General features: G+C 28.0%; 1 protein-coding gene across 6 annotated transcripts in view; it reads left to right on the plus strand.

The window, feature by feature from the left end:
- The first annotated feature begins 20405 nt into the window (after positions 1 to 20405).
- The window catches only part of LOC100200680 (thioredoxin domain-containing protein 6), a 68578-nt gene continuing 63052 nt past the window's right edge, over positions 20406 to 25931 (plus strand). For 2 of the 6 annotated variants that reach the window (XM_065799215.1, XM_065799216.1), the window contains exons 1-3: positions 20406 to 20529; positions 23469 to 23526; positions 24496 to 24599. In XM_065799215.1, coding sequence (XP_065655287.1) covers positions 20488 to 20529; positions 23469 to 23526; positions 24496 to 24599 — 204 coding nt within the window. In that variant the 5' untranslated portion in view covers positions 20406 to 20487. Of the gene's footprint in view, positions 20530 to 23030; positions 23177 to 23468; positions 23527 to 24495; positions 24600 to 25931 lie in introns of those variants that run through there. The other 4 variants (XM_065799212.1, XM_065799213.1, XM_065799217.1 and 1 more) reach the window with 3 other exon arrangements.

Genomic DNA, 25931 nt, shown 5'->3' on the forward strand with positions numbered 1-25931 from the left:
CTTTTATATAATAATATATATTTATATATATATATATATATATATACATATATATATACATATATATATATATATATATATATATATATATATATATATATATATTAGTCAATTTCTCATAAGACGGTTTTGTCGCAACTAATGTTGCATGAAAATAAAGTTTGGACTATCTATAAAATTTTAACAAGTATGTTAAATTTCATCATTAGGGATGTACAAAATAGATTTGGTTTTGCAAGAATCTGCTTTTTAAATGTTTTTGGATATCATCAAGTAATGAGGCCCAATAGTTTTTTTCACTCCGTTACCGTAACATAAATGTAACTACATCTGTGAATTGTTATTTTTGTAACAAATTCTATTTTTGTAATGAAATATACTGGGTACTCTAACTACAGCCTGCATGTTAAGTATATTAGCCAAATTTAATGACATAAAAAATTTATTTTATGTGACAATGTCTGCTCCGTAACTGACATTTGCTAATTATTTATTATTGAAAAGCAAAACAGTGTAAGTTACATTTTAAATTAAAGGGAAAATTTTAGTATACAAATATATTCAGTACATTGTCTTTTTAAAGAAGGTAAAGCGTTTTTAAAAAAAGAAACTAACTCGACAAAAATCTTTTTCGGATTTAAATTGTACAAATACTATCCACTCCGTTACTGGATCATTACCATACATCATTAATGTGAAGAAAGTCGTAGTCGCTCACAACATCATTTGCTTCAATCAACAAGATATTCAAATTTTCATCGAAATTAACCAGATCAATGATATTGTTGCTTAAATGTTGAAATTGGTAATCATTGACATCCATTGCATTGGCCGAAGTAATACTTTCATCACTGTTAAAATTCTGCAATATTAAAAAGAAATTCACGGAAGTACTTAAAATAAATTTAATTATTATAGAAACAAATAAATTAACAAAATAGTAAAATACACAAATATTTTGTTACCGTGCTAGTGTTTTTGGAAAACAAATATCGCTTTAAATGGTAGCATGTGCAAACTCTGTAGTCCTCTTACAGAAGCAACTTAAATCTCGACACAAAACAATAAATTTTCTGTCTGTGTGCAGCTGATGCAATTTCATAGTGCCTGTGATAGCCTTTAATGTTTTGGAACATTTTGAGCCAAAAGAATAAATTTTGGATCACTCAATATAGTAAAACTTAATTAATGAATGTCCATTGTTAAGAAAATTATATAAATTTTCTGCATCTGGAAGGTCACAACCAATATTAGGCAATTGATCTGCCTGACGTTTCACAGATCCTCCAATCGCATCTGGTGCTCCCTTGCCATGCCCACTTTCAAAAAAATTCCAACGGGCTAAATTAAATTTTAATTCGTATATCAATGTAGAGAACAAGAAGAAGTTTTGCTTATTCCTATATTGTGTGGTTGGTCCATCAGAAAAAAAATGAAGATCTGTAATTTGTGGGTTATCTATCTTGAGTTCAATTAGCACGGGTTCCAGATGTGCCCATATAGAAGGAGAATCGTGCCTCAAAGAGTCGGATATGGTTGTAAATGACTGATGTCCATCCATTTTATAAATTACTCCTGTATGCAATGTAGCTTATTTGTTGCTTGCTCCAAAATGTGAAAATTGAATTGCAGCAAAATTCTTGCACACATAGTTCTCAGAAAAATCTATATGTTTAACAGCTCCGTTCACATTTACTGTTTCTTTTAATTGTTTGTACATTCTGAACTGGTGTCTTATAAAAACATACTTACATAGCTCGTTTCGAATTGATTCACAGAATTTTGATTTAAGATCTTTAAGTGTTCAACGCTTCACACTTTTCCTGATAACATTTGTTGTTTTCTTTTCTCCCATCTTTTCGTATTCCTGTTTTACTTTTTCCCACTGGAACGAAACTATAATACTTTCATCTTTTAGCAATCCTTTTGCTTGAAATTGAACACGAGACTTAAAACAAATGTTACATTATCTAAACATGCATTCTCTTCTACCAGTACTACAACAAACTTGTTTCACTACTTCAATATTTTTTTCTTTCTAAACACGCAGGTTAATAAGTTTATCACAAAGTAATTGTATGTTCTCCTATTTTATGCACAGACATGTATCTATTTTTAGCCAATGGTTTGCGGACAAAAAATGGGCGATAACGAGTAAACGTTGTATATGAAATGTTGTTTCTCGTATATTCCACGCTAACTTTTTCATAAAGGTTTATTAATGAATCGAGTAGTAGTCGCTGTTTCTTTCCAGTTTTTATTCTATAATTGTCATCACGTGTAAGAAACTCTCTGATCAAGTCCTGTGTTTCAGCATCAAGCGATGCATTACCACGATGGCATTCGCTGTTTGGAGTTGTACTTTTTGATGAAAAAGAAGAGTTTGGGGTTTTGTTACCTGCTTATAAATTTGACATACTGCTTGTTTCATTTGTAAGATAACCGTTTTCTACAGAAGAAGTAGATGATCTATCAGTGGTTGTAGGTGAATTTGCTTCTAAACCAGGCAGGAAACTTTTAAGCCTTAACCAACGTTTTTTGTATTTTTGGGCTGAAAAACAACATAACGAGCTGACATCTTCATGATGTTAGCTCTGTTATGTTATTGTCTACTCCGTTATTAAGAGGAAATCACGGAGTTGATAGTAACGGAGTCGACATAATTGTACATAATCAATAATATCTCATTATTATTCATTGGAAAACATCTTTAAAATCTTTTATTGCTATATAATCCAAAGATTTAGGCTGGTACACCAGGGAAAAAATGAAACTGTGAAATATTATATAAAATGTATCTTTTTTTTAAAAAGATACATTTATAAATAATTATAACAATTTATTAAAACTTCTTTTAATAAATTGTTATAATTATTTTTATTTAAAAAGATAAATTTTAAAACTTATTAAAATGTATAATGGCGGAAAAAAGAACAACAAAGGCTGTATTTCAAAACATAATATCTTTATCTAGTGAAAAGATTATGGATAAAAAATCGATACAGTTATAAAACAACTTATTATATACCGTTTAACCCATGCATTTTTAAATTTTTTGAAAATTACTTTTTTTATCACGAGTTTACTAAAAAAATTGAAAATTTTTGACTTCCTCTATAGATTTAAAGCAATAACTTTTTATCTAACCAAATCCAAGAAAAACCCATGGGTCAACCGGAGCATCAATATTAAATAAACATTTCCTGAAAATTTAAGCTCATAAACATAAACTGTACTTAAGTTATCATGTTTTGAATTTTAAAAAACCACCAGCTACATAAAATTCTTTTTTCTTATCCTGTTCAGCAACTTAAAGATTTTCTCCTACTTTTTCCTTCATTATTCGATTTTAAATTCATTCGTTTAACACGAGCAATATTTGCTAAAATTGATTTTTTACAAGTTACTGAACCGATTAAACCATAATACTTTAGTACATTTAAGACACCATTTGCACCATCATTGTAATGGATCACTGCTGAATGCACATTCATTTCAAGAACATTTTTCCCTAAAAAATTGTTTTTGGGTACACGAGACCATATCAAAGAGTTTAATGCTTCATTACCATTCTGAGTTTCACCATGCAGGCATTTTTTGAGTAACTCATCAGCTTGTAGGTCTTGGATAATAGGAAGAATTAAAGTCTTTATCCATGGTGGAATTGACATAGATGAAGTTATATTTTTCTTGCTACTATTCCAGTACTTACACCGTGTTTTAGTTGTCGTTCTAGGGCAAAATTGGTGTCGATAATCATTATCAGGAAAGCTAGTAAAATGAAAGAGTATAGTATAAACTGCTTTTTTCATTTGGTATAAATCTCCTTTATTGGCCCTAATGGCCATACCATAAAAACTTTGCATTGAATTTATAAGTTTTTCTGTCAATTTTCCTTTACTAGAAATAGGTCTTTTTGTTCCTTTGTATTTTTTAACCAAATTACGTAATCGTGTACCCAACCTTTTTTGGACGTGACCAACACATTCCAGTTTTTCTGGTATCACTTTAAACTCATGATAAGGATCAGCTGATAAAACATCGTTAAAAGATGATGTATCTCCATCACCGAGATATTCCGTATAAATCAAATTATTCTTTTGAACAGATCGCTTGAAAATATTCACTGCACCAATAGATTTCATTGCTCCAGAAGATTTATGATGATTAATGGAACAATCATGTCCTCTACTTTCCAAGAATCAAACTTTGGTGAATGTTTTTTCTTTTCCAACATTTCACACGCTTTGCAGTGTTTTTAGAGAACTTCTACATCAATACACTTACCACCAGATAATGCAGTAACTACTCCATTCAATGACATTTGCCCACGTTTTTGCCAAGAACCATCAATCGAAACACGTATTTTTGATGGTTCATTGGTATCATCATCATTTTGAAGCTCAGTAGCAGCTTTTTTCATACTATTATTTGCAACTTCTTTGTAAGCTGTCATAACATCTTGGCTAACTATTTGAAACCCATTCAGTGTCAAACAATTTAAGTTCATGCATCGAGAAAACGACTTCATAGAACTAAATCCACAACCAATTTCTCGAAAACCAATAACTGCACGCATATTTACTTCAAAAGTTTTGTTTTTACTTTTTTCTGGTTTATTTTTTGATAAAACTCTTAGTGAAGTGTAAGTACACGTAGACCAGCCACAGTTCATATTGAGTAAATGAGAAAAACCCATTCTGTGACTTAATTTATCTTCAATTAAAAGAGGAGAATAACAGCACTGACAAACTGTTTTTAAAATCAAACTTTTTAATATGGTAAAATTAATCAAAACGAAATAGTTATCAATTTGTTTATCATTAAAAACTTTCAATACTATTGTCAGTAACTAGTTTCTTAGCACTGAGACTAGTTGGAACAACTGATGAAGATGGAGATATTAAAGGCTGAACAGTAGAATAATTTTTATTAGGATGACATCCATTCCATTTTCTTTTAACTTTTCTAGATAAATTTTTTTTACTTGACATCTTAACAAAAAAAAAATCAAATAAGCAACAAGAATGTTTGTGCTCTGTTTAATAAGGTTTGTGGCTTCTATCAACGCAGTTTAGACCGGGAAAACAAAAGCAATTCTTTCTTGATGACTTTATGCTTTCATCTCAAAATTGCTATTGAAAAAACAAGTCCAAAATCACTTCTAAAACAAGTTAAAAACTTGTTGCTATGAGGTTGCTAGGGAGTTTTATATAATTGTGGGGCTCAAGAAGGTCAAAGTTAAGCTATATATTTAAACAAGTATTTCGAAAGTTTTTTTTAAAAGTCAACTTAAAAGGTCAATCTTTCATAAAATTAAAAAAAAAAAAAAAAAAAAAATTTTTTTTTTGTCATTTTTCTTCCTGGTGTACCACCTTAAAGAGTACTAAAACACGCCATATAAAAATTTGTAATTTTACGGAATAAAAAAGTTTAACGGAGTAGACTTCGAATAAGAATATCATTTTTTAAATAAGGTAATTAGGCTCTCATTTTTATATAAATAATGCTTGCAGCACGATATAACTTTAAATGTTAATAAATTCCATAAAACTGGACTTTTCATTATTTTAATTAGTAAATAAGTAAAAACTACAAATCTGTGACTAATCTAGAATGTAATAACGGAGTGGACAAAAAATGTGGGGACAGCAAGTTTTTGAGAAGAGCTACAACAGGATAAGGTGAAAATTAATACATGTATTAAAATACCATATATTATCATGTCAAAAGCACCAAATTATGTCCCTGATTAGCCTTAATACAAAAGAAAAAAATTATTGAGTATAACAATATAGTCCTAGATGCAGTACATCTACAGAGTGCACATTTTTGATTAACAATTGTGCACACAAAATTTTGAATTTTAGTTGGAAATATCCGATAAAATGCTAGTTTATATTAACGATAAGTATTACTACTCATGGTGCTGTTATTTATGTTACTTGTACAAGAATTATGGGTTATGATTAAGGGTTATGACTTTTTTTCAACCTCATGCTCCTGTACTGTAGTTCGATGAACTTTTACCTAAAAAGCACGAAATGAACTATTATATGCATATCTTTTACAAAAGTTCACCCCGCCATTGAAAAATCGATTTTATGTCAAAATCGATTTTTCAATGGCGGGGTGAACTTTTTTCATAAGATATGCAAATAATAGTTCATTTCGTGCCTTTTAGGCAAAAGTTCATCAAACTACAGTAAAGGAGCTTGGGGTTGAAAAAAAGGCATAACCCTAATTGATACTTATGTGAAAATTGATTTTTTAATGGCGGGGTGTACTTTTTTCAAAAGAAATGCAAATAGTTGCTCATTTCGCTCTCTTTAGGTAAAAGTTCATCAAACTACAGTACAGGAGCATGGAGTTAAAAAAAGTCAAAACCCTAATATATATATAATATATGCTGCAGCAGTCTTATATGAATGACAATATTTTTCATTTAAATTCATATATATACATGGATAAAATAAAATATTGTTCAAAATAAGAAATCATATTTTTGGTAAGTCGGAGCATGAAGCAAATCACTAACTCCTTCTGAGAAGTTGAAGTTTTTAATTTTAAGAATTTAACCGCCTCGTTCTGCTGATTATTGTGTCTAATATGCACATGAGTTTTTTTTGTTTTGCTTTTTTCAGTTTTTATTTAATATATTTCAATAATATAGTTTACATTTTTTGTCTTTATAACTTGTTAGTGGTGATTACTGATTCTTTCGACCTCAAAAATTTGTTGCATTTATAAATATTTACTTGCAGAAATTGATGTTTACTTGCAGAAATTGAGTAGAAATTAACGAAATTGTTTAATAGGTAAGTATTTCGGTAAGAGAATCCATTTAATCAACTTTCTATTGCTTTTTTCGAGAATTGCGTGTAATTGTATTTCGAGTTTTTATATCCCGTTTTAAATTTGTTCAAATTCTCAGTTATATATATATCCAAACCTTCAGTTTTAAAAAATTAATATTCCTTTTCTCCTTTTAAATCATCTCAAAGTTCGTTCTTCAGTTTTAATAAATTAACACTTTTTTTCTTCTTTTAAATCGTCTCAAATTCTTGACAAGCAATAAAGACGTAGATACTGAAAAATTGCTGTTTTGACCAATGTGTTCCCGTCTGATAACTTTTTTTATCTATTTTTATGTATATGTATACACATACATATATAAATACACACACACACATAAATATACACACATACATACATACATACATACATACATACATACATACATACATACATACATACATACATACATACATACATACATACATACATACATACATACATACATACATACATACATACATACATACATACATACATACATACATACATACATACATGCATACATATATACAAACATTTTGTATATGTAAATTTTCTTTTTTGTATATATATATATATGTATATATATATATATATATATATATATATATGTATATATATATATATATATATATATATATATATATATATATATATATATATATATATATATATATATATATATATATATAAAGTTTTACATTTACGAATAATGGAATTTTTAAAATCTTTAAATTTGTGTAATGGCGGATTGATTTTGCATAGAACAATAAAACATAATATTTTATATACATTCTCTTCATAAATATTAAGTACTTTTAATATTTTTAAATAAAAACTTTGAATGCGAAAACCGATTGTCAAAACAAACTGAGCGTGTTTCTGACGATGATAAAGAGCACTCAACTCACTTTTACATGAACTTCCCCAAGCAATATTTGCATAGTTAATATGACTATGTATAAATGAGTAATAGAGTTGAATTAAAATGGTTTTATTCAAATAATTTCTTGACTTATAGAGGACTCCTATATTTTCGGAGACTTTACTGCAAATGTAATCAATATGCTGTTTTAATGTAACATTCTTGTCAAGATAAATGCCAAGAAAACTAGTAAATGTTTCCTTTTTTATTTCAAATTCATCATTATAAATTTTTGGTATGGTTGTTCGTACAAAACCACTCAGATACGCGTTTAAGTTCTTTACTCATGTCAGAAAACAGCTCATTAATAATACAGCTTGATAAAAATAAATTCGTATCATGAGCAAACATAATGCTCCGAAGATTACGTGCTTTACTTACATTAATATAATTTAAAAACATAAGAGGACCTAGAATTGAGCCTTGTGGAATAGCACAGCTTATTTCAACATAATCACTTTGAAGGCCGTCGTTAGAGGTAACAAATTACTTTCTATTTGATAAGTATCTATGAAACAATTTTAACATATCGTTATTGATTCCATAGTATTTGAGCTTTCTAAGCAATATTTAATGGTCAACGGTGTCGAAAGCCTTCGAATGATCAATAAAGACTCCTAGGGTATGTTGTTTTTTCAAAAGATTCTGAGATTTTCTAAACAAACTGAATAATTATGTGTTCAATTGAAATATTTATTTAAAACCAAACTGTTTGATATATAGAATATTGTTGCGGCCGTGGCGCAACAAGATACTATATACCAATATATGTTTACAATATACTATATACCAATATATATATACAATATACTATATACCAATAATATACCTATAACAATATACTATATACCAATAATATACCTATAACAATATACTATATACCAATAATATACCTATAACAATATACTGTATACCAATATATGTTAACTATATATCTTTGGTATATAGTATACTGTTGCGTGCGGCCGTGGCGCAGTGGTTAGAGCGCTTGCGCTATAAGCTGGAGATCGAGGTTCGAAATGAGCTCTGGGAAAATTTTCGCGTCAGGTAAGGAAGGAGGCGTGAACTTCCCTGTTAATTGCACTCCCGCGGTGCTCTGTGACAAGACCGTTAGGACTTCTTGGGGCACCTAAAAATAAAAAAATATTATTTTGATCGAGATAATAAAATATTCTATTATATATTATTTTTTCTAATAATTTTGAAAAAGTTGAAAGAACCGAAATTGGGCGATAGTTAATGTTTGTTTTATAGTCTTGTTTGTAAATTGGTATAACTTTTGTAATTTTCAATTGATCCGGGAAAACTCCTTGTTTTATAGATGCATTAAATACTTCATAAAGAATATCTTTCAGATTTTCATAACAATCTACTACGATGTTACCACTTACTTCATCAGCACAAATAGCTTTATTTCTTTTTAGAGATTTAAAGGCTCTATCAAGCTCTTCGTGTTGGCATAATACATAATAGTTTATTTTCAAACGAATGCTTTTGTGTATGTAGTTTTCACGGAAACGTTTAAAACTATTGATTCGTGCTTCCTGCGCCTCTTCAGAGAGAATGCCAATACACAAGGCCGCTCTCCTCACAACTCATGTCCATGAAGCTATATCTTGTGCACACTTTATGGCATGTAATACCATGGGTAGCTCTGCACAAATAAATGAGCCACCCAAAAGAGTATTATAAAATTGTTATCGAAATTAAAGTCATCAGAACTGCACTATAGTGCAGTTAGTACTAAGTGCTGTTAAAGTGCACTAAGTGTATTTAGTAATAAGTTTCATTAAGGTAAATTACACTAAAAGTAGTTTCTTTTTTTCTAACTTTTACTAATGTAAAAGTTAAAAAAAAAATTTTTATTCTTGCATTTATATGGATTGCATTAGTATCAGTTTCATTGAATTTATGAGTTTCATTGAAACAAAAATATTTTCTGTTATAAGTGTGTCATTTAAATCTTGGGGCTTTCTTGATTATAGGTCGCGCAAAATGTTTTACATCAGTCTTGTTCATTGTCACCTCTCCTACGTTAATATTATTTGGGTTAAAACACAAAACTAAATTAAAAAGATTACAGAGCTAACAAAACCACGCATGTAAAGCAAATAATATAATTACATATACGTACTCCGACATTTTATATATGCGTATATATATATATATATATATATATATATATATATATATATATATATATATATATATATATATATATATATATATATATATATGGAGACTTTATGAGCCTTTCAGAGTTAAAAAATCTTTTATGATGAAGTTCTCACCATTCTGCAGCAGTAGCAACGATGAGTATTGTTGCTTACGAATAACAACACTAAGTGAATGGGTACCATGCTTTCACAAATAATTCACTAGCACTGTTCCATATTGGATTATTTAAAATCAAGTGAAGTGCATTATTGGATGTAACACATAGACGACGGAATAAGTTATTTTTGGTTGAGGTATCATAACTGATATCCATATATTGGATTGCAAAAGGCATTAAACAACACAATATTTTTTTTTATTTGTGTTGTGCTAAACTTTCTACGAATGAGAGTAGCTTTAGCATAGATTGAATGAACTTTTTTCAAATATCTTTGTTATCCTGCATATAGTTTGAGATCAATTGACCTAGGTATTTATATTGTGAAGTGTATGTGAGAAACATGTCAGATAATGTGAAACAAGGGCTATTTACAAAGGGTTCATAACTTTTGCACACAGGACAATATCATCAGCATAATGGAGATCGTTAATGAGAGAAGGATACAAGCAGCAGTCTATAGTAGTTTTATTAAGTGAAACACTAAGATCGTTAATACATAATAAATAACAGATGAACCAGTACAATTATTAATGTTTGGGATGGTATTCTATTCCATAAGATCTGAGCTGTTTGACCAGCTTACCAGACAATGAGTAAGCGTAAAGTTACACTAGAAATAATTTTAGAAAGTTTCATTAATAGTGTGTCAAAGCGTATTTTTTCAAAGGCCTTACTAATTTCAATGAATGCTACATGCATATTTGAGCTATGTGACACGTAAAAATTTAAAATATCTTCTAATATAAGAATAACCATAAAAATGCTATGGTCTTTCTTAAATCCGAATTGATTGGGAGCTCTAATGAAACTTTCTTTAACACGTGAGACAAAAATACGTTCCAGAATCTTTGAGAATATTGCAACTAAAGTAATGGGAAAATAGTTAGTCGAATCTGAGATGTCATCATTCCTATCTTAAACAACAGGTGAAACAACAGAGTGTGAAGCACCATTAGACGTGTATCCATGGCAAAGCATGAAGAATCTTGAGATGTAAAGGTATCATTTGTATTGTATGTTGGCTTGACTGAGTTAAACAGGGTGCAATAGTTATTATAATACTTGTGGCATACATTATCAGGAACTGAGGCAGAGTCAATAGAAGGTAGAAGGCTACATTTATCGCTGCGATTACAAGTTACTGTAGTATAGTACTGTAAGAAACTAGTATAGTTATACCATGGGTCGGGAACCTTTTTTAATCTAATAACCATGTGAATTTCATTTTAAGATTTCAAGTTAATAAAAAAAAAATTTTTAATTTTTTTTTTATAAACTTGAAATCATAAAATGAAATTCACATGTTATATTAAAAAGATAGAAAAAGCTATAGTTAATAACAATTATTATTGATGAAATGAAGTTTAATGTAATTTCTGGATTTGAACTTTTTTTGATAATTTGGTTAAACTTGGCTGATATTTTGTTCAATGCAACTGTAGTAGAGCCTGCGTACTAGTCTCATCTGTTAACCTACTTCGGTATTTATTTTTAATAAAATTCATCGATGAAAAAAATTGTTCACAATTATACGTTGAACTAAAAATGGTTAATAGACCAAAAGCAAGTTTTTTGGAATTTATATAAGTATTTGGCAGTGAAGTCTAGCATTGGAATATGATATCCTGTGGCGTATCTTTCATGTTTTCTTCATAGATGGCGATATGTGCAAGCATTGCTTCAAATTTATCAGCCCAGATACTTTTATTCCGAATCTCGACAAGCTCCAAATGTAAGTCTGCAATAATTGTTTCAGGAAATGTATTTAAATCCATCAATGTCAAATTGCATTTTAATGGCAGCATTAGAAACTTTAATGTTTCCTGATATTTCCTGAAATCATGAAATCTGCTTGCAAATTGGTGAACAATTGTAGTTGTTATCTCAAAAAATTGTTTACGATCAACCTTTTCTGCTTCTGAAATTATTTTCATCCGGAAGTTTCGTAAATTATTAAAATATATAAATTGGTCTCCTGAAATATCGTTTTTAAATAACTGTAATTCTTTTTCAAAAGTAATCAGTTCTTCCAGTAGCTGGGCAGATATATTTCCTTTTCCTTGCATCTTCAGATTAAATTTATTAAAATCTTCTGTCATATCAAGCAAAAAGTAAAAATTCTATAGCCATTATGAATTCTTTAATAGTTTGCAATGTTCTTCATTATAATTTTTAACAGCTAAAAATTTAGTTATTTCACTTAAGCATTCAGAAAATCGTTTTAAAGTTTTTCCTCTTGACAACCAACGTACAGCTGTGAATGTAACTAGTTCTTTATGCATAAAATCCATTTCTTCTAACTATGCTAGAAAAATTCTGTGATTTAACGATTTTGCTCAGATGAAATTATTATGGGCACAATGACTTCCATTACATTTTTCAGCTGTGGTATTGCTCCTAAAGTTTTTGCAACCAAAGTTTCCTGATGTAAGATAAAATGAAATGAAATAATTTCATGAGAAATATGACTGGAAAATAGTTTGATAAAGCCTTTGTTTTTTGCAATCATGGCAAGTGCTCCATCAGTTGCAACGGATACTATACGCTCAATGTTTATATTTTTTGTTTCCAAACATTTCAAAACTGGTTCTGCGATATCTTCCTCTCTCGTTTGTCCCTTCATAGGCAACAATTCAAGAAGTTCCTCCTGTACACCGGAAGCTATTAAGTATTTCACCATTACGCAACATTGAGATATATCAGCGACATCTACAGATTCATCAATAGCCAGGGAAAAAATTCAGCCGTCTTAATATCTTCTATTTTCATATTTTAAACCTCTTCTGCAATATTCAAAATTCGTTCCTTCATGGTTCTAGCTGAAAGTGGTATATCTTTAATCTTTGGTAGTATTAAATCTTTGTTTTTAAATCATTATATAGAATTCCAGAAACAGAATACATGCAATCCTTTAAAAATTCTCCATCTGTAAATGGTTTACCAGCTATTGCAATTTGCAATGATAATGCGAAGCTTGTTTCAGTTGTGGTTGATCCGGAATGAATATAATTTGAAAAGCAATTTTGTTGATATAATTGTTTTCTTTGCAATTCATTAATAGCTTTTTTTCTGCATTCACCTTCAGGCTATTTTTAGGCAAATTCTTTATGTTTTCCTTCAAAAAGTCGTTCAACATTGCTTGATTTATTATTCTGAAGTTTCACAGAACATATTAAACATAGAAGATTACCGTCACTTTCTATAACTGCGTATTTTTCAGTCCATAGTTTATTAAATCTTTTATTTTCATCCGCAACTTTTCCTTATTTGGTGCTCATTATGCGTTAAAAAAAATTAAAAAATGTAATTGAATACTAAAGCTAAAATAAATAATAATTAACTTACCAATCTTAATACATCAAAAAAGCTAAAATGAAATTACAATTACAAAATATATTTGAATAATTGAAAGTCAAAATAAATAATAATTAAAATAAGTTTGTTATATATAATATAAACTCGAATAATTGTTCAAATATATTTTTGCTTTTGTACTTTGCATTCGAAGCACCAACGATATGTTTCTTTTTCATTTTTGAAAAAATTGGCAAATAGGCATTTAGTACATAAAAATATGTGCAAAAAAATTTCAAAAATGATTAGTTTTCTCCTTTATTTTTAAAAAATTGGAAAAAATAGACACATAAAAGAACAGTACATAAAAATATATGAAAAATTAGAAAACATAGAGACGAAAAATAGTGCATAAATATATGAGGGGCGGGGAGGGGGAAAATATATAATTTTCCTATTTATTTTTGTAAAAATTTTCTCTAGAAAATACAAAAGTAAAAATAAAAAGAAGTTAAAATTTTTAATATTGTAAATCTATATGAGAGCCACATTTCTTCAACAAAAGAGCCGCAGGTTCCCGACTACTGAGTTATACTAATAATTCACCTTGTTCAAATGAATAATCTTTATGATTTCACTGCATAAAGAAGAGCCCATGGTAAAAAACCTAAAATCTTTTATATTCTTGGTTTTAATTTTTTTAAAGTTAAAATTTTATGAAAAAAAACTTTTAAAATAATAAAAAAAGCAGTTTTAAAATGCTGAGTCATCATAAAAATAAAAAAAAAGTGAACTATGTATAACAACGGTTACTTAAGAAGTGTTAACGCTATCATTCTAAAAATTTTACAATTTGGTGGTAACACATTAATAAAGTGCGTAAAGTAGGATCATTTTATATTTTTATGTCCTTTTATAATGGCTTCTAAATTAGTGAATAATCGAAAAAATTTGTCTAAAAGTTAATCGGGAAAAAAACATTTTTTAATAATAAAATTTTTGCCGAACTATCTATAAGGCTACGCAATAGCATTATCGAATATTAATATTTTAATTATTGATTATTAATATTGAATAAATTACCTTTTAGTAGTATTATCGGATCCATATATTTGAATTAGAGAAAGTAAATGATTGGTTTAGGTCAAATAAACTTTTTCTTAAAGTTGAAAAATCACAATATAGATTATTTTATATAAAATGAAAAAGGAAAACCTTTCTCTAAAAGTAACACAACTTATAATAAATTATAAACAAACTAAAAAACAAGATACTCTAAAGTTTTAAAGAGTTATTGTGAATAGATATCTAACATGGCTTCCAAATATAAATTATATACAATCAAAATTAGGAAAATCATTAGTATTATATCAAATTACATAATAGTAATGGCCCATACATAAATTCATGATGTATAAAGCTTATTTACTTCTGCTTAATTCATTGTTACATTACTTAAGCAAATATGTAATGCAGTTTTAATGTAAAACTCTAAAACTTGAAAAATTCTTTAAAGTTTCAGAGTTTTACATAAAAATTGCATTGTCGCAACATATCTTTAAGTTTGATTTAAAGCATTTGTTTGCCTTTTTATAAAGTTATACCCTTCTTTTGTTTATTACATAGTGTTACAAAAGATTAGTGGCCGAAGTGGTTAGCTCGATCCCCTTCTGAGGTACATCGCGGGGGCTCAAATTCAATCGTTTGTATATTAAAAATTATTTTTTCAAATCTTTTCCAATTTTCTAACATACAAAACGTTTTTAAAATTTTATAGATATTATATACATAACACAAATAAAGATATTATACGATACTATAGCCTAATATTATATATATATATATATATATATATATATATATATATATATATATATATATATATATATATATATATATATATATATATATTTATATATATATATATATATATATATATATATATATATATATATATATATATATATATATATATATATATATATATATATATATATATATATATTATTCTATTTTTATTTTATTATTCTATTATATATTTTATTATCTACTTTAAGTTTGGATCATCAGGAAGAGTACTCTTCCTGATGATCCAGAAACTTAAAGTATAAGATAAAAGTTAGATAAGTGTTTTTTACTAATTTATTATTGCTCTGTTCTTTAAGAACATTGAGCATTCTATTTGTAAAATACACTAACATAATTTACATATATATATATATATATAAATATATATATATATATATATATATATATATATATATATATATATATATATATATATATATATATATATATATATATATATATTAGGGTGTCCCAGAAATGCACGTAATTTTTTTTTTAAATAGTTGATGTCTCACCCTCTGAAAAGTGTCTCTTGGGTACAATAATTAAATTGGTGAAGTTACAGCTCATTTGAACAAGTTTGAGAGGTCCCCCAAGGACTTTTAAAATTTTACTATCAAGTTAATTCAAAATCTATATCAATAATCTTAAACAATATGCACAAAATAAGTAAAATAAAGCTAGAAATACAAACTAGTTTAATTATCTCACTGCTGACATTAATTAGAGTTTAAAATATTATTAACAATTACCTATAGAATGATAATCTTTATTAGAGAATGCAAAAAATGTATATTTTTGACCAGTCAACTCGCTATTTTAAACAAAAGTTTAGAAACAAGTTTTACTTTTACTTATTATTATTTGCTGCAGTGCTATTGTCACATGACCAAGTGGACATTTTGTTTTCTTTTATTTTTAGTAAACACAATTTGCTCATGTTTTATTGTATATAAATTGGTAAGAAAAAGCAAGAAATACAGCAATAATTTGTAAGTTTCTTAATTATTGTACTAATAATATAACAATTATGTAATCATTTTTTAATTGTATTCTCCAAATATTTCTAAAATATATTAAAATATTTAAACACAATGTTAAACTACTTATACTTAATAACACTTATACTGTCATTGGTACTTGTGTTATTTTTTTAGGGTATGGCTAAATCTACAGTAACCAGAAGCAATAACAACATATGGCTTATTGGCTTTCCAAAAGAAACCATCTCAGGTGCTCGCCTCCCTTCAGGCCAAGATGTCATGAAAAATTTTGTACTCTATCACCGTGTACAGAAGCTAAACATTAATAAAGCTGCACAACAAGTGCACGAGCAACTGCTCCCATTTTGGGTAAAATCAAGACTGCCTGTACGACAAAAAAATCACATAATACAGAAAATTAAAGATCTGTATGCTGACCAAGTTCGTTTGATGAAGAATCGTAAGAGAATTAACTCTACTGATCAAATGAACCAAAAAGAATACACAAATAAGTTGAGTCAACTTTTTGACATCAGCCATGCCAACTCTGAACAGTTGATAAAACTGATGAAGACAGACAGTTTTTGAAATTACAACAACAATCAAGAACGGGATCGATTGGGTCTGTTGACAAGAAACTTATGGTTAAAGAAAAACGAGTTGTTAAATGCCAAAAACAATTTATCGGGGATGTCGATAATGCAGCAAAAGATGGTGTATCAAAAATTGTTCATCATCAACATCAGAGTCAGCTGCAGAGTCATCAAAATCATCAACAGCAGAGTCAGCTGCAGACCAACAACTGAACAGTGCAACACATTCAACAACATCATCCGTTTGCCATGATTCTAATGAAGATGATAAATCTGATGAAGAATTTCTTGTACAATCAGCATGCTCAAGTAAAACAAATTCTACAACACAACGCAGACATCGCAGAAACATTATATCTCCCAAAGTTGCAGCTGTGCTGGATAGGACAAATACCAGCATTAGAAAGTCAACTATGATTCTTGCATCGGCATTCAACGAAGCTGGTGTTCCGATACCAGAGACAATATTTTCAAAGAGTACAATGCATAGACATCGTCAGCGCCGTCGTCAACAAGCTGCAGCTCTTATAAAAGAAAATTATGTTCCCTCAAAATCTATTGTTCATTGGGATGGGAAACTTTTGACCGATGTTACTGGTGTGGTCAACGTAGATCGGTAACCTGTCCTGCTCTCATCACTTGTCGATGGCACTACAAAAGTTCTTGGAGTTCCAAAGTTAGCATCTGGATCAGGACGAGCAGCTGCTGATGCAGTTCATAAACATATAAAATCTTTGAAGTGTGAATCAATGGTTATTGGCATGTGCTTTGACACGACAGCTTCCAATACTGGAAAACTCAATGGAGCTTGCACTCTTCTAGAAAAAGCCATGGGACGTAATTTATTATGGATGGCTTGCCGTCATCATATGTTTGAAGAGCTGCTTGCCGATGTATTCAATGTTTTTCTTGGACCATCCACTGGATTAGAAATTTTATTTTTCAAAAGGTTTCGTGAAAAATGGACAGAAATGAATCACACACCAGAAGCCAGATCAACCCCTTTGATAACTGTTTCATATGCAATTAAAGCATTCATCAAAAGTTAACTTGAGGTCAGACATTCACGAGATGACTATTTAGAGTTTCTACTTCTTGCTGCACAAATGGTTGGGCTGCAGTTTGATGTAGCCATTCGCAAACCTGGTGCACTGCACAGGGCACGATGGATGGCAAAAGCCATCTACGCATTAAAAATTGAACTATTATTCACCGTAAATAAAACCATTTTTAACTTAACAGCTCGAGAATTACAAGGTATTCAACATTTGAATCGGTTTATCATTCGTGTTTATCATCAGTCATGGTTTTCATGCAGGCTCACTGCTGATGTACCTGTGAATGATATTTTGTTGATACAGCGTTAGCATGACTACGACGATGCAGTTCTCGGTTCGACTGGATTAGAAATGATGCTGCGTCATTCTTGGTACATGAGTCCAGAAATGGCAACTCTTGCTCTTTCTCTCCTGTCTGACAAAGAAAAGACTGATCTTGTCCGCACAATACAAGCAGATCGAGGCCCACTTCTGATGAAAACACTACCACAAAGTTTTGACAATTTGCTAGCGTCTAAAACATTCTTTGAAACATCCGATATTGATGCCAGTTTTCTTGATGTACCTGTTGAAAACAGGTCAGATACTCCTTCTTTCCAAGTTGCAGCAGTGTTTGTAAGGATTCTGGTTTGCATCAATGACTCTGCAGAACGGGGAGTAGCGTTGGTACAACATTTCAATGAAACCATCACCAAAGACGAAGAGCAGAAACAATTTTTGCTTCAAGTAGTTGAACAGCATAGGAAAAACTTTGCAGAATATAATCGTAAACTGCTAGCTAAAATTTGAATTATTTGCATAATCTACATAAATGCTTATTAATTAATATTCAACCGAACTGAGATTCAATAAAATCTTGTTATTCCATTATTTTTTTGACCCAATTTTTGAAATTAAAAAATAAAAGGCATTGTAGATTTATATATTTTTTTAGAATTATATATTTTGTTTCATTTGTATAAACAAATCATAAAACATTTATAATCATATCGTATAACACTGTATCAAAAGTTGGTAGCGAATGATCAAACACCAAATTCGGAAACTTTCGACCCCTTGGGGGACCTCTAAACATTGTCCAAATGGGCTAAAATAGGGTGAGATATCAATATTTTAAAACTTCATATTTTTTGGACACCCTAATATATATATATATATATATATATATATATATATATATATATATATTATATTATATTATATTATATTATATTATATTATATTATATTATATTATATTATATTATATTATATTATATTATATTATATTATATTATATTATATTATATTATATTATACTATAGCCAGCGGAAGTGAGAGAATTTTCTAAAAACATCAAAATTTCTAAAAACTTCAAAATACCAAACGAAATTTATTGCCCTTATACTTAATTTATGCTTAAGTAATTAGTTAAGTCTGAGCCTTTAACACCCAAAGAGAAAACTATATTTATTTTAGGAAAAAATATTTTATATTCCAACTTTTATTTTCTTCAAAATTAAATCACGGGGCGAGTGTTTTATTAAGCTACAGATGATCTGAAAAATAATTTTTAATAAAAACTTAATAGAAACTTAATACAGAAAAAAATTAATAAAACAGTCCCCGTTTTTTTTTTTGTTTATAGAAGTTTACAATTTTACAATAAAAAAGTTATTGATAAATAGCGGTTGTCAAAACGTTAAAAAATTTTTGATTTAATTGTATTCTAAATTTTTTATTTCATAACTTTAAAGGTAAATTTATGTGTAGTTCAATGACCGATCCAGGATTTTTTGGTGTTTGAGATAGCTAAGTTCCAGACGTGGAGCAAACTCCAATTATGGGCAATTCCGCGAGAAAGAGGAAGAAAGAAAAAAAAAAAGAAAAAGCAAAAAAGTCATGAAAAGACATACTAAACTCCATAACTCCTTTTTTTAACTATTTAAAAAATGATTTTATCATACAATAGTATGGTTTTAAAGTTGTTAGAAAAAACGTGTTTTGACGCTTATTTACAGTCCTGTTGAGTAGCTTTGAAAATCGTATCGTATATGGATATACGATACGATTTTCAACGCTAGGTTTTAGGAGCTTTTATGTTTTTTATTTTTAATGTTACGATGCATTTTTTAACATAATATACATGGTTGTTATTATGTTAAAAAATGCATTGTTTATATATATATATATATATATATATAATTTAATTATATGTATATATATATATAATTTATTTATTTTGGAACGCTATGGCATATATTACTGTTATTATATCCACCATCATTAGCCTTATTAATTAACCAACTCACTTTTTACGAAACGGGAGTTGAATTATTATGGGGTATATTACACGATATAAAAATATATAATATTAAAATTTTGAAAAAACGTTTTAATCTATCATTTTTGGTAAATAAAGAAAAACGATATTTGGTAAAAGTAAAAAAACTGCACCCTTTTTTTTTTATTGTTCCTAATTTTTACGTTGTACATTTTCATTTTTACAATTTTGTATTCCTTGCAGAGATATCATTGAGCTTAAAAAAACACTAAACTAATGAAAATAAATTTTTCGAACTTCCAAAAAATTCGGATTCGAATTATGTGAGTGGGTTTATTAAACGCAAAATATGACTGCTCGCATTGGAGTAAAACAACCCGCAGCTTTTCAAGTAGGTCCTATATATTTTATATAACATTATATTTTATATATCTATTTATGATATATTTCAAACCTTTGAAATATATCATAGTTAGATATATAAAATCTATCATTTGAAATATATCATTAATACTATTTATGATCTATTTACAATTTGTATATTACAAACTTAACAAATAGGGCTGACATTGTCCTGATCTTTTCGCTGGAGAACGCGATAAAAGTTTTTATTTTAATTAGTTTAGCGCTGGGCTCTCCTCCGTAAAAATAAGGATACGGTAGCCCTACTAATAAATATTATATAAAAAATCTCAATTTTATATGGTAATTTTTTATCGAGTACAAATGCTTTGGCGCATTTTATTTTCTTGATATTTCTCAAAAAGAAACCGTGCGATTCTTTGATAAAATTAAACTTTTTTTTCTAAGAAAAAAGATCATTAATTTATTTAGTCGCTATAAATAATTTTGAAGAATAATAACTGTTCACAATACTTTTATGAGTTATTACTAAGAAAAATTATTTCTTTAAATTCTAAATAATTCTTTAACTGCAAAACCATAAGGTTTTTTGAACTGTTTCTTATGTAAATAAAGACTTTTATTTACATTTATGTAAATAAAGACTCTTATTTACATTTATGTAAATAAAGACTTTTATTTACATTAACATTTGCAACTTGAACATACTAAGCGAAATTAAAAATATATACATATATAAAAAAAGAATTTAAATAACATTTATGTAAAAACTTCATCGTTGAAACTTTTTAGATTCTAAATTTTACAAATTTAAAATTAGGGAGTTTTAAAAAACTAGATTTTTTAAGCTTTATGCGAAAACTTTATTCAATTTTTATTTTTAAGAACAATTTTATAGCAAAAAAACATCCAATACATTTTAAATTAATGATGCGAAGCACATTAGGTTTTGCGATGAACAATGGACAAAAGTTCACAACAATATAAAATCAGTACCATATCTGCTCAAGCATCTTAAGCAAATTGGACACACTCAGCCAAACCTTTTACAGGTCTATCGATCTTACGCTATTAGCCACTTGATATATAGTGCTCCTATTCTCACTTCGTGCAGTGCTGCTGCAAAAAGAGAAATCCAACATTTGTAAAATGAAATCCAATTGATGTAACCAATTCAAGCAATATACTCAGAAGGATCCTTGCTGACCCATGCCATCCTATAACCACCAAATTACTTAAACCAACATCAGAATCCCTATTAGATTCCCGTATGCTCTTAACACCGCAAAAGCTACTACTTAACAAAAAACTTTTATTTAAAAATACCTCCGTATCCTTCGTGATGGCATCAGTAACCTCTACCTCCCAAGCAATATTGGAAGCTCTACTGCCTTTTCAACACATAAATAATATGTTCCTCCCCTGTATTCTTAGCAAACTATTAATATTAAAGGACAGATAAAATTGTACAATTCATTACTTGTAATGCTAATCAATTTTAAATAAAGATTTATAAAATAAAAAATAAAAAAAGTAAAAATATAATTAATTAGGACAATGTAATAAAGGTAATAAAATAATAATTCTTAAGTAATAATATGATGAGTTTTTTTGCAACCTTTACATAAAGCAAAGTTAGGAAATGTTTGTCTTCTTTATTTGTGCTACTCTAAAAATTATAATTAAACTTATCATTTCGAAAAGGACAAAACTTTGACCAGTTAGTTTATAAATTTAAATTATATTTTTGTATGATTTAAGCTTTTTTTTTTAAAAAAAAAAATAAAACTTACATAAGTTATATACATTCTTCATTTATCTACTCCTATATTTAATTTCTTTAGCAGCGTAGGCATTATTTTAATAAAAATCATATTTTTGTTGATTTTAAAAAGTTTTGTCCTTTTCGAAATGACTAGTTTAATTCTTAACTACTTAAGCAAGTTTTAAACACCGAAATTCTTAACTACTAAAACTTTCATTTAATTTTGAATTAAGAATAAAGGTTAGCATTTGTGAGAATGGCTAACTTCTCATATAAGTTGGAAATACTAATAAAGCATAAAAAAAGCTCTGTTATAAAAAAATGTTAAGGGCTATTACTAAATGGATATAATAGAGTTTTAAAAAGTATTCCAATCAGGTGTGATATGATTGCAGTAAAAGATTTCTCATTTGAAAAAAGATAACTTTAAAAAAATAATAAAAATTGCTATGATTGCATTGACATACAATGGCATTGCACATGGAGGCCCCTGTTAAGGTAATGTATATCTTGAAGTAGTCGATTAGGTTGCCCAAACTCTATGTTTTCTTTTTTAAATTTAGTTTTAAATTGAAATTTAAAATTTGAAAAGTTATATATATTTTTTAGAAAATTCTTGTTGAATTCTTCAAAATATGTTTACCCGCTAAAAAGTTTTAAAGATGGAGTATTTTCTAATTTTTATTGCTTAGTTAAGGATAGCAATGTTGCATAATGTAATGTTTACTATGTGTTTTAAACTTTGTTAATAGGATTTACATTAAATAATGCACACCTTTTAGTGTGTGCTTTTATATTTACATTATGATTAAGTAAATAAAATTGAAAATAAAAGGTGTGCGTTTAAAGTTTACAATATACCAGTGAATAAATATAGATGGCAAAAAAAAATAGGGACGAAAGTTTGCAGGTATATAGAACTAGATTTTGAATAAATTTTATTTATCAGTAAATTTAAATAATTATTGATTTAGGTTTTATGGTTATTATTTTAATTTGATAATGCTTCTGCCACAATAAAAGTGCTGTACAAATATTCATTACAGGACCATTGTTTAAAAAAAAGAAATTTTTTTTTTTTTTTAAATTTGTTTCATACTACTTTTTGTATTCCTTATATACTATTATATATCATATTTCTATATATTCATGAAGTATTAATATTGCAACAATGTTTTAAAAATTAAAAATTATATTTTCAGATTGAAGTAAAATCATCAGAGGAATGGAAAAATCTAATGAAAAAACCTGGTTTAGCTGGTATGATTTAATTTCTAAATATAAATAAAGTTTCTTTTATTTAATGTTTCAAAAATATATACTGCATTGTGTGGAGTGATGGTAAAGGAGATTTTGTAACCATTTATTTTGGGGCAAGGGTAAATAAATTGTTTATGCAATAATTTTTTTAACTTTGAATTATAACATTTTTGTATTTCTTTATGTTTTAAGAAAATCTGAAAACAAGAGAACATTATCTCAAGACAACATCTTGTATTATTAAATATAGAATAAATAAAAAATTATTACATTTTTGCAGTTGTAGATTGTTGCTTTAACTTTTTTATCAATGATGTTGTTGAGATGTTGTTTGTTGCGAGGTAAAGCATAGAGAATAAAATATGCAGTTTATTAAGCTTAGGAGATTTCTAAGTTTTTGCTTCAATTTCTAAGATAATTTATAAGTTTCATATTTTAAAATGCAGCATTTTTGGACGTTTGAAAAGCAAACTTCCAGACATAGAGCAAACTCTAAACATTTATATGTGTATTCTTATGTCAAATAAAAACGCTTTGCAAAAAATCGTGATGGTTGAAGCCCAGAACAAAAAAGCTCTAAAATTTTAGCTACACCTCCCCCTAACATAAGAGCAACAAGTTAATAAAATGTAGTTTAACTATTCCTAACTAAATTCATATTCATTGATAACTTTAAAATATCATAGAATAATCTCTTAGCGTTTAAAAATTATAACCAAATAAATTTTGAACCCCCCCCCCTCCCTTATTTTGAGAGAGTTCGTACTTAAGTTTACTTGACAGGTTAGTACTAACAATCAACTTTGATTGGTTCATTGGTCTATTTCAAGGATGTTATTTCATTAAAGATAGTTACAATAACATCCTTGAAAAAGTGTCATTTAGTCTAAAATTGTTTCTAACCTATATCTTGTATTTTTATATTTTATGCTATTTTTAATTTTTGTTTTTTATCTATATTTGTTATAGTTGTTGATGTTTATGCAGCTTGGTGTGGTCCATGTAAAGCAATTGTCAACATTTTGAAAAGAATTAAAATTGATTGCAGCGATGATCTCCTTATTTTTGCAACAGTAAGTTTATTTTGAATGTTTAAATTGGAATATTAAGGTAGTCGGTATAAGTAGAAAAATTAAACTTATGACATAAAAATTAAATTTTTTTGTATTGTGTCAAATTTAAAGCTCTTTTTATTTATATAAGATTTATTATATTAAAAGCAACTCAACTGCACTGGTTCAAAATTTATATCCCTAGCAACAGAGTCTATCCCTAGTTGTCTTCAAGTACTTTTACTAAAATTGTGCTTTAACTAATAATTAGATTAATTTTTTAATAATCCTTATAAGAATCTGAACTTAGTAATATAGTGAAAGTGTCCCAAAAATCTAAAGTTCAGAAAGCCAACCTTTAAAGTTGCAATTAAGTTAGCTGTCTTGCACCTCTATAATATTGTAAATAGATTAAAGGCATTTTTTACTTTTTTGGGTTATTAGTCATCATTTTTATCAAAAAAGTAGCTAATGTGCTGAAATTGTGAAAAATCCTATCATAACCTAAACAATGAGTTCAATACAACATATTAATGATTTCTGTACAATAAATCTTATCTCTTTATTGAAATAGTAACAGTAGATTATTGCGGCTACAATTATTTGTGACATTTTAATGTTTTTAAAGATAATTTCAAATTTTTTAATATTATATTTAAATTTGGGGCAGATCAAACATAAAAGTGTAGCCAATGTAGAAACATTGCAAAAAACACAGATCAATGAAAAAAGATTACATTCAAATTGAAAATTAAAAAAGATGTTTTTATGTTGTACGATGGTTTTATGTCTATTTTAGTTTATATTTATAAATTGCAACATTTTAGTGATTTTTCTGGGATGCTGCACTGATGAAATTTTTTGATTGTGCTTTTCTGTTGTGTATAAATCATTTATCCCAAAATCCTTGTTTGACTTTTATATGTTAATTTTTACTTATGTCTTTCATAATTCAAAATAAGGCCAAGGGGACATAAAATGGTTAACTTTTGCTGATGCATTTTTTAATTTATAATAAGACCAGGTGACAGAAAGGTTAAGTTTCACTGATATCTTTCACAATTTCACAAAACCAGGTGGCATAGAAAGAAATTTTTGATATAAATAATTTTAAAATTCTATTTTATAAAAATTCTTTCAAATCTGCTTTACAATATGCCAAAAAAATTTTTTTTTACTATCTACCAAGTAACAGAAGTTTTGTTTTAAATTATCAATTTAAAAAAAAAATTATATTTTTCAAATGCATAAATTAAATTTATATATATATAAATTTATTAACTTAAAGAAACACCAACTATATACAAATAACTATTTTATAGGTGTACTAAGTGACATACCACTTTAAATAGG

Source organism: Hydra vulgaris, chromosome 06 (genome assembly GCF_038396675.1).
Source record: "Hydra vulgaris chromosome 06, alternate assembly HydraT2T_AEP".
Taxonomy (NCBI): domain Eukaryota; kingdom Metazoa; phylum Cnidaria; class Hydrozoa; order Anthoathecata; family Hydridae; genus Hydra; species Hydra vulgaris.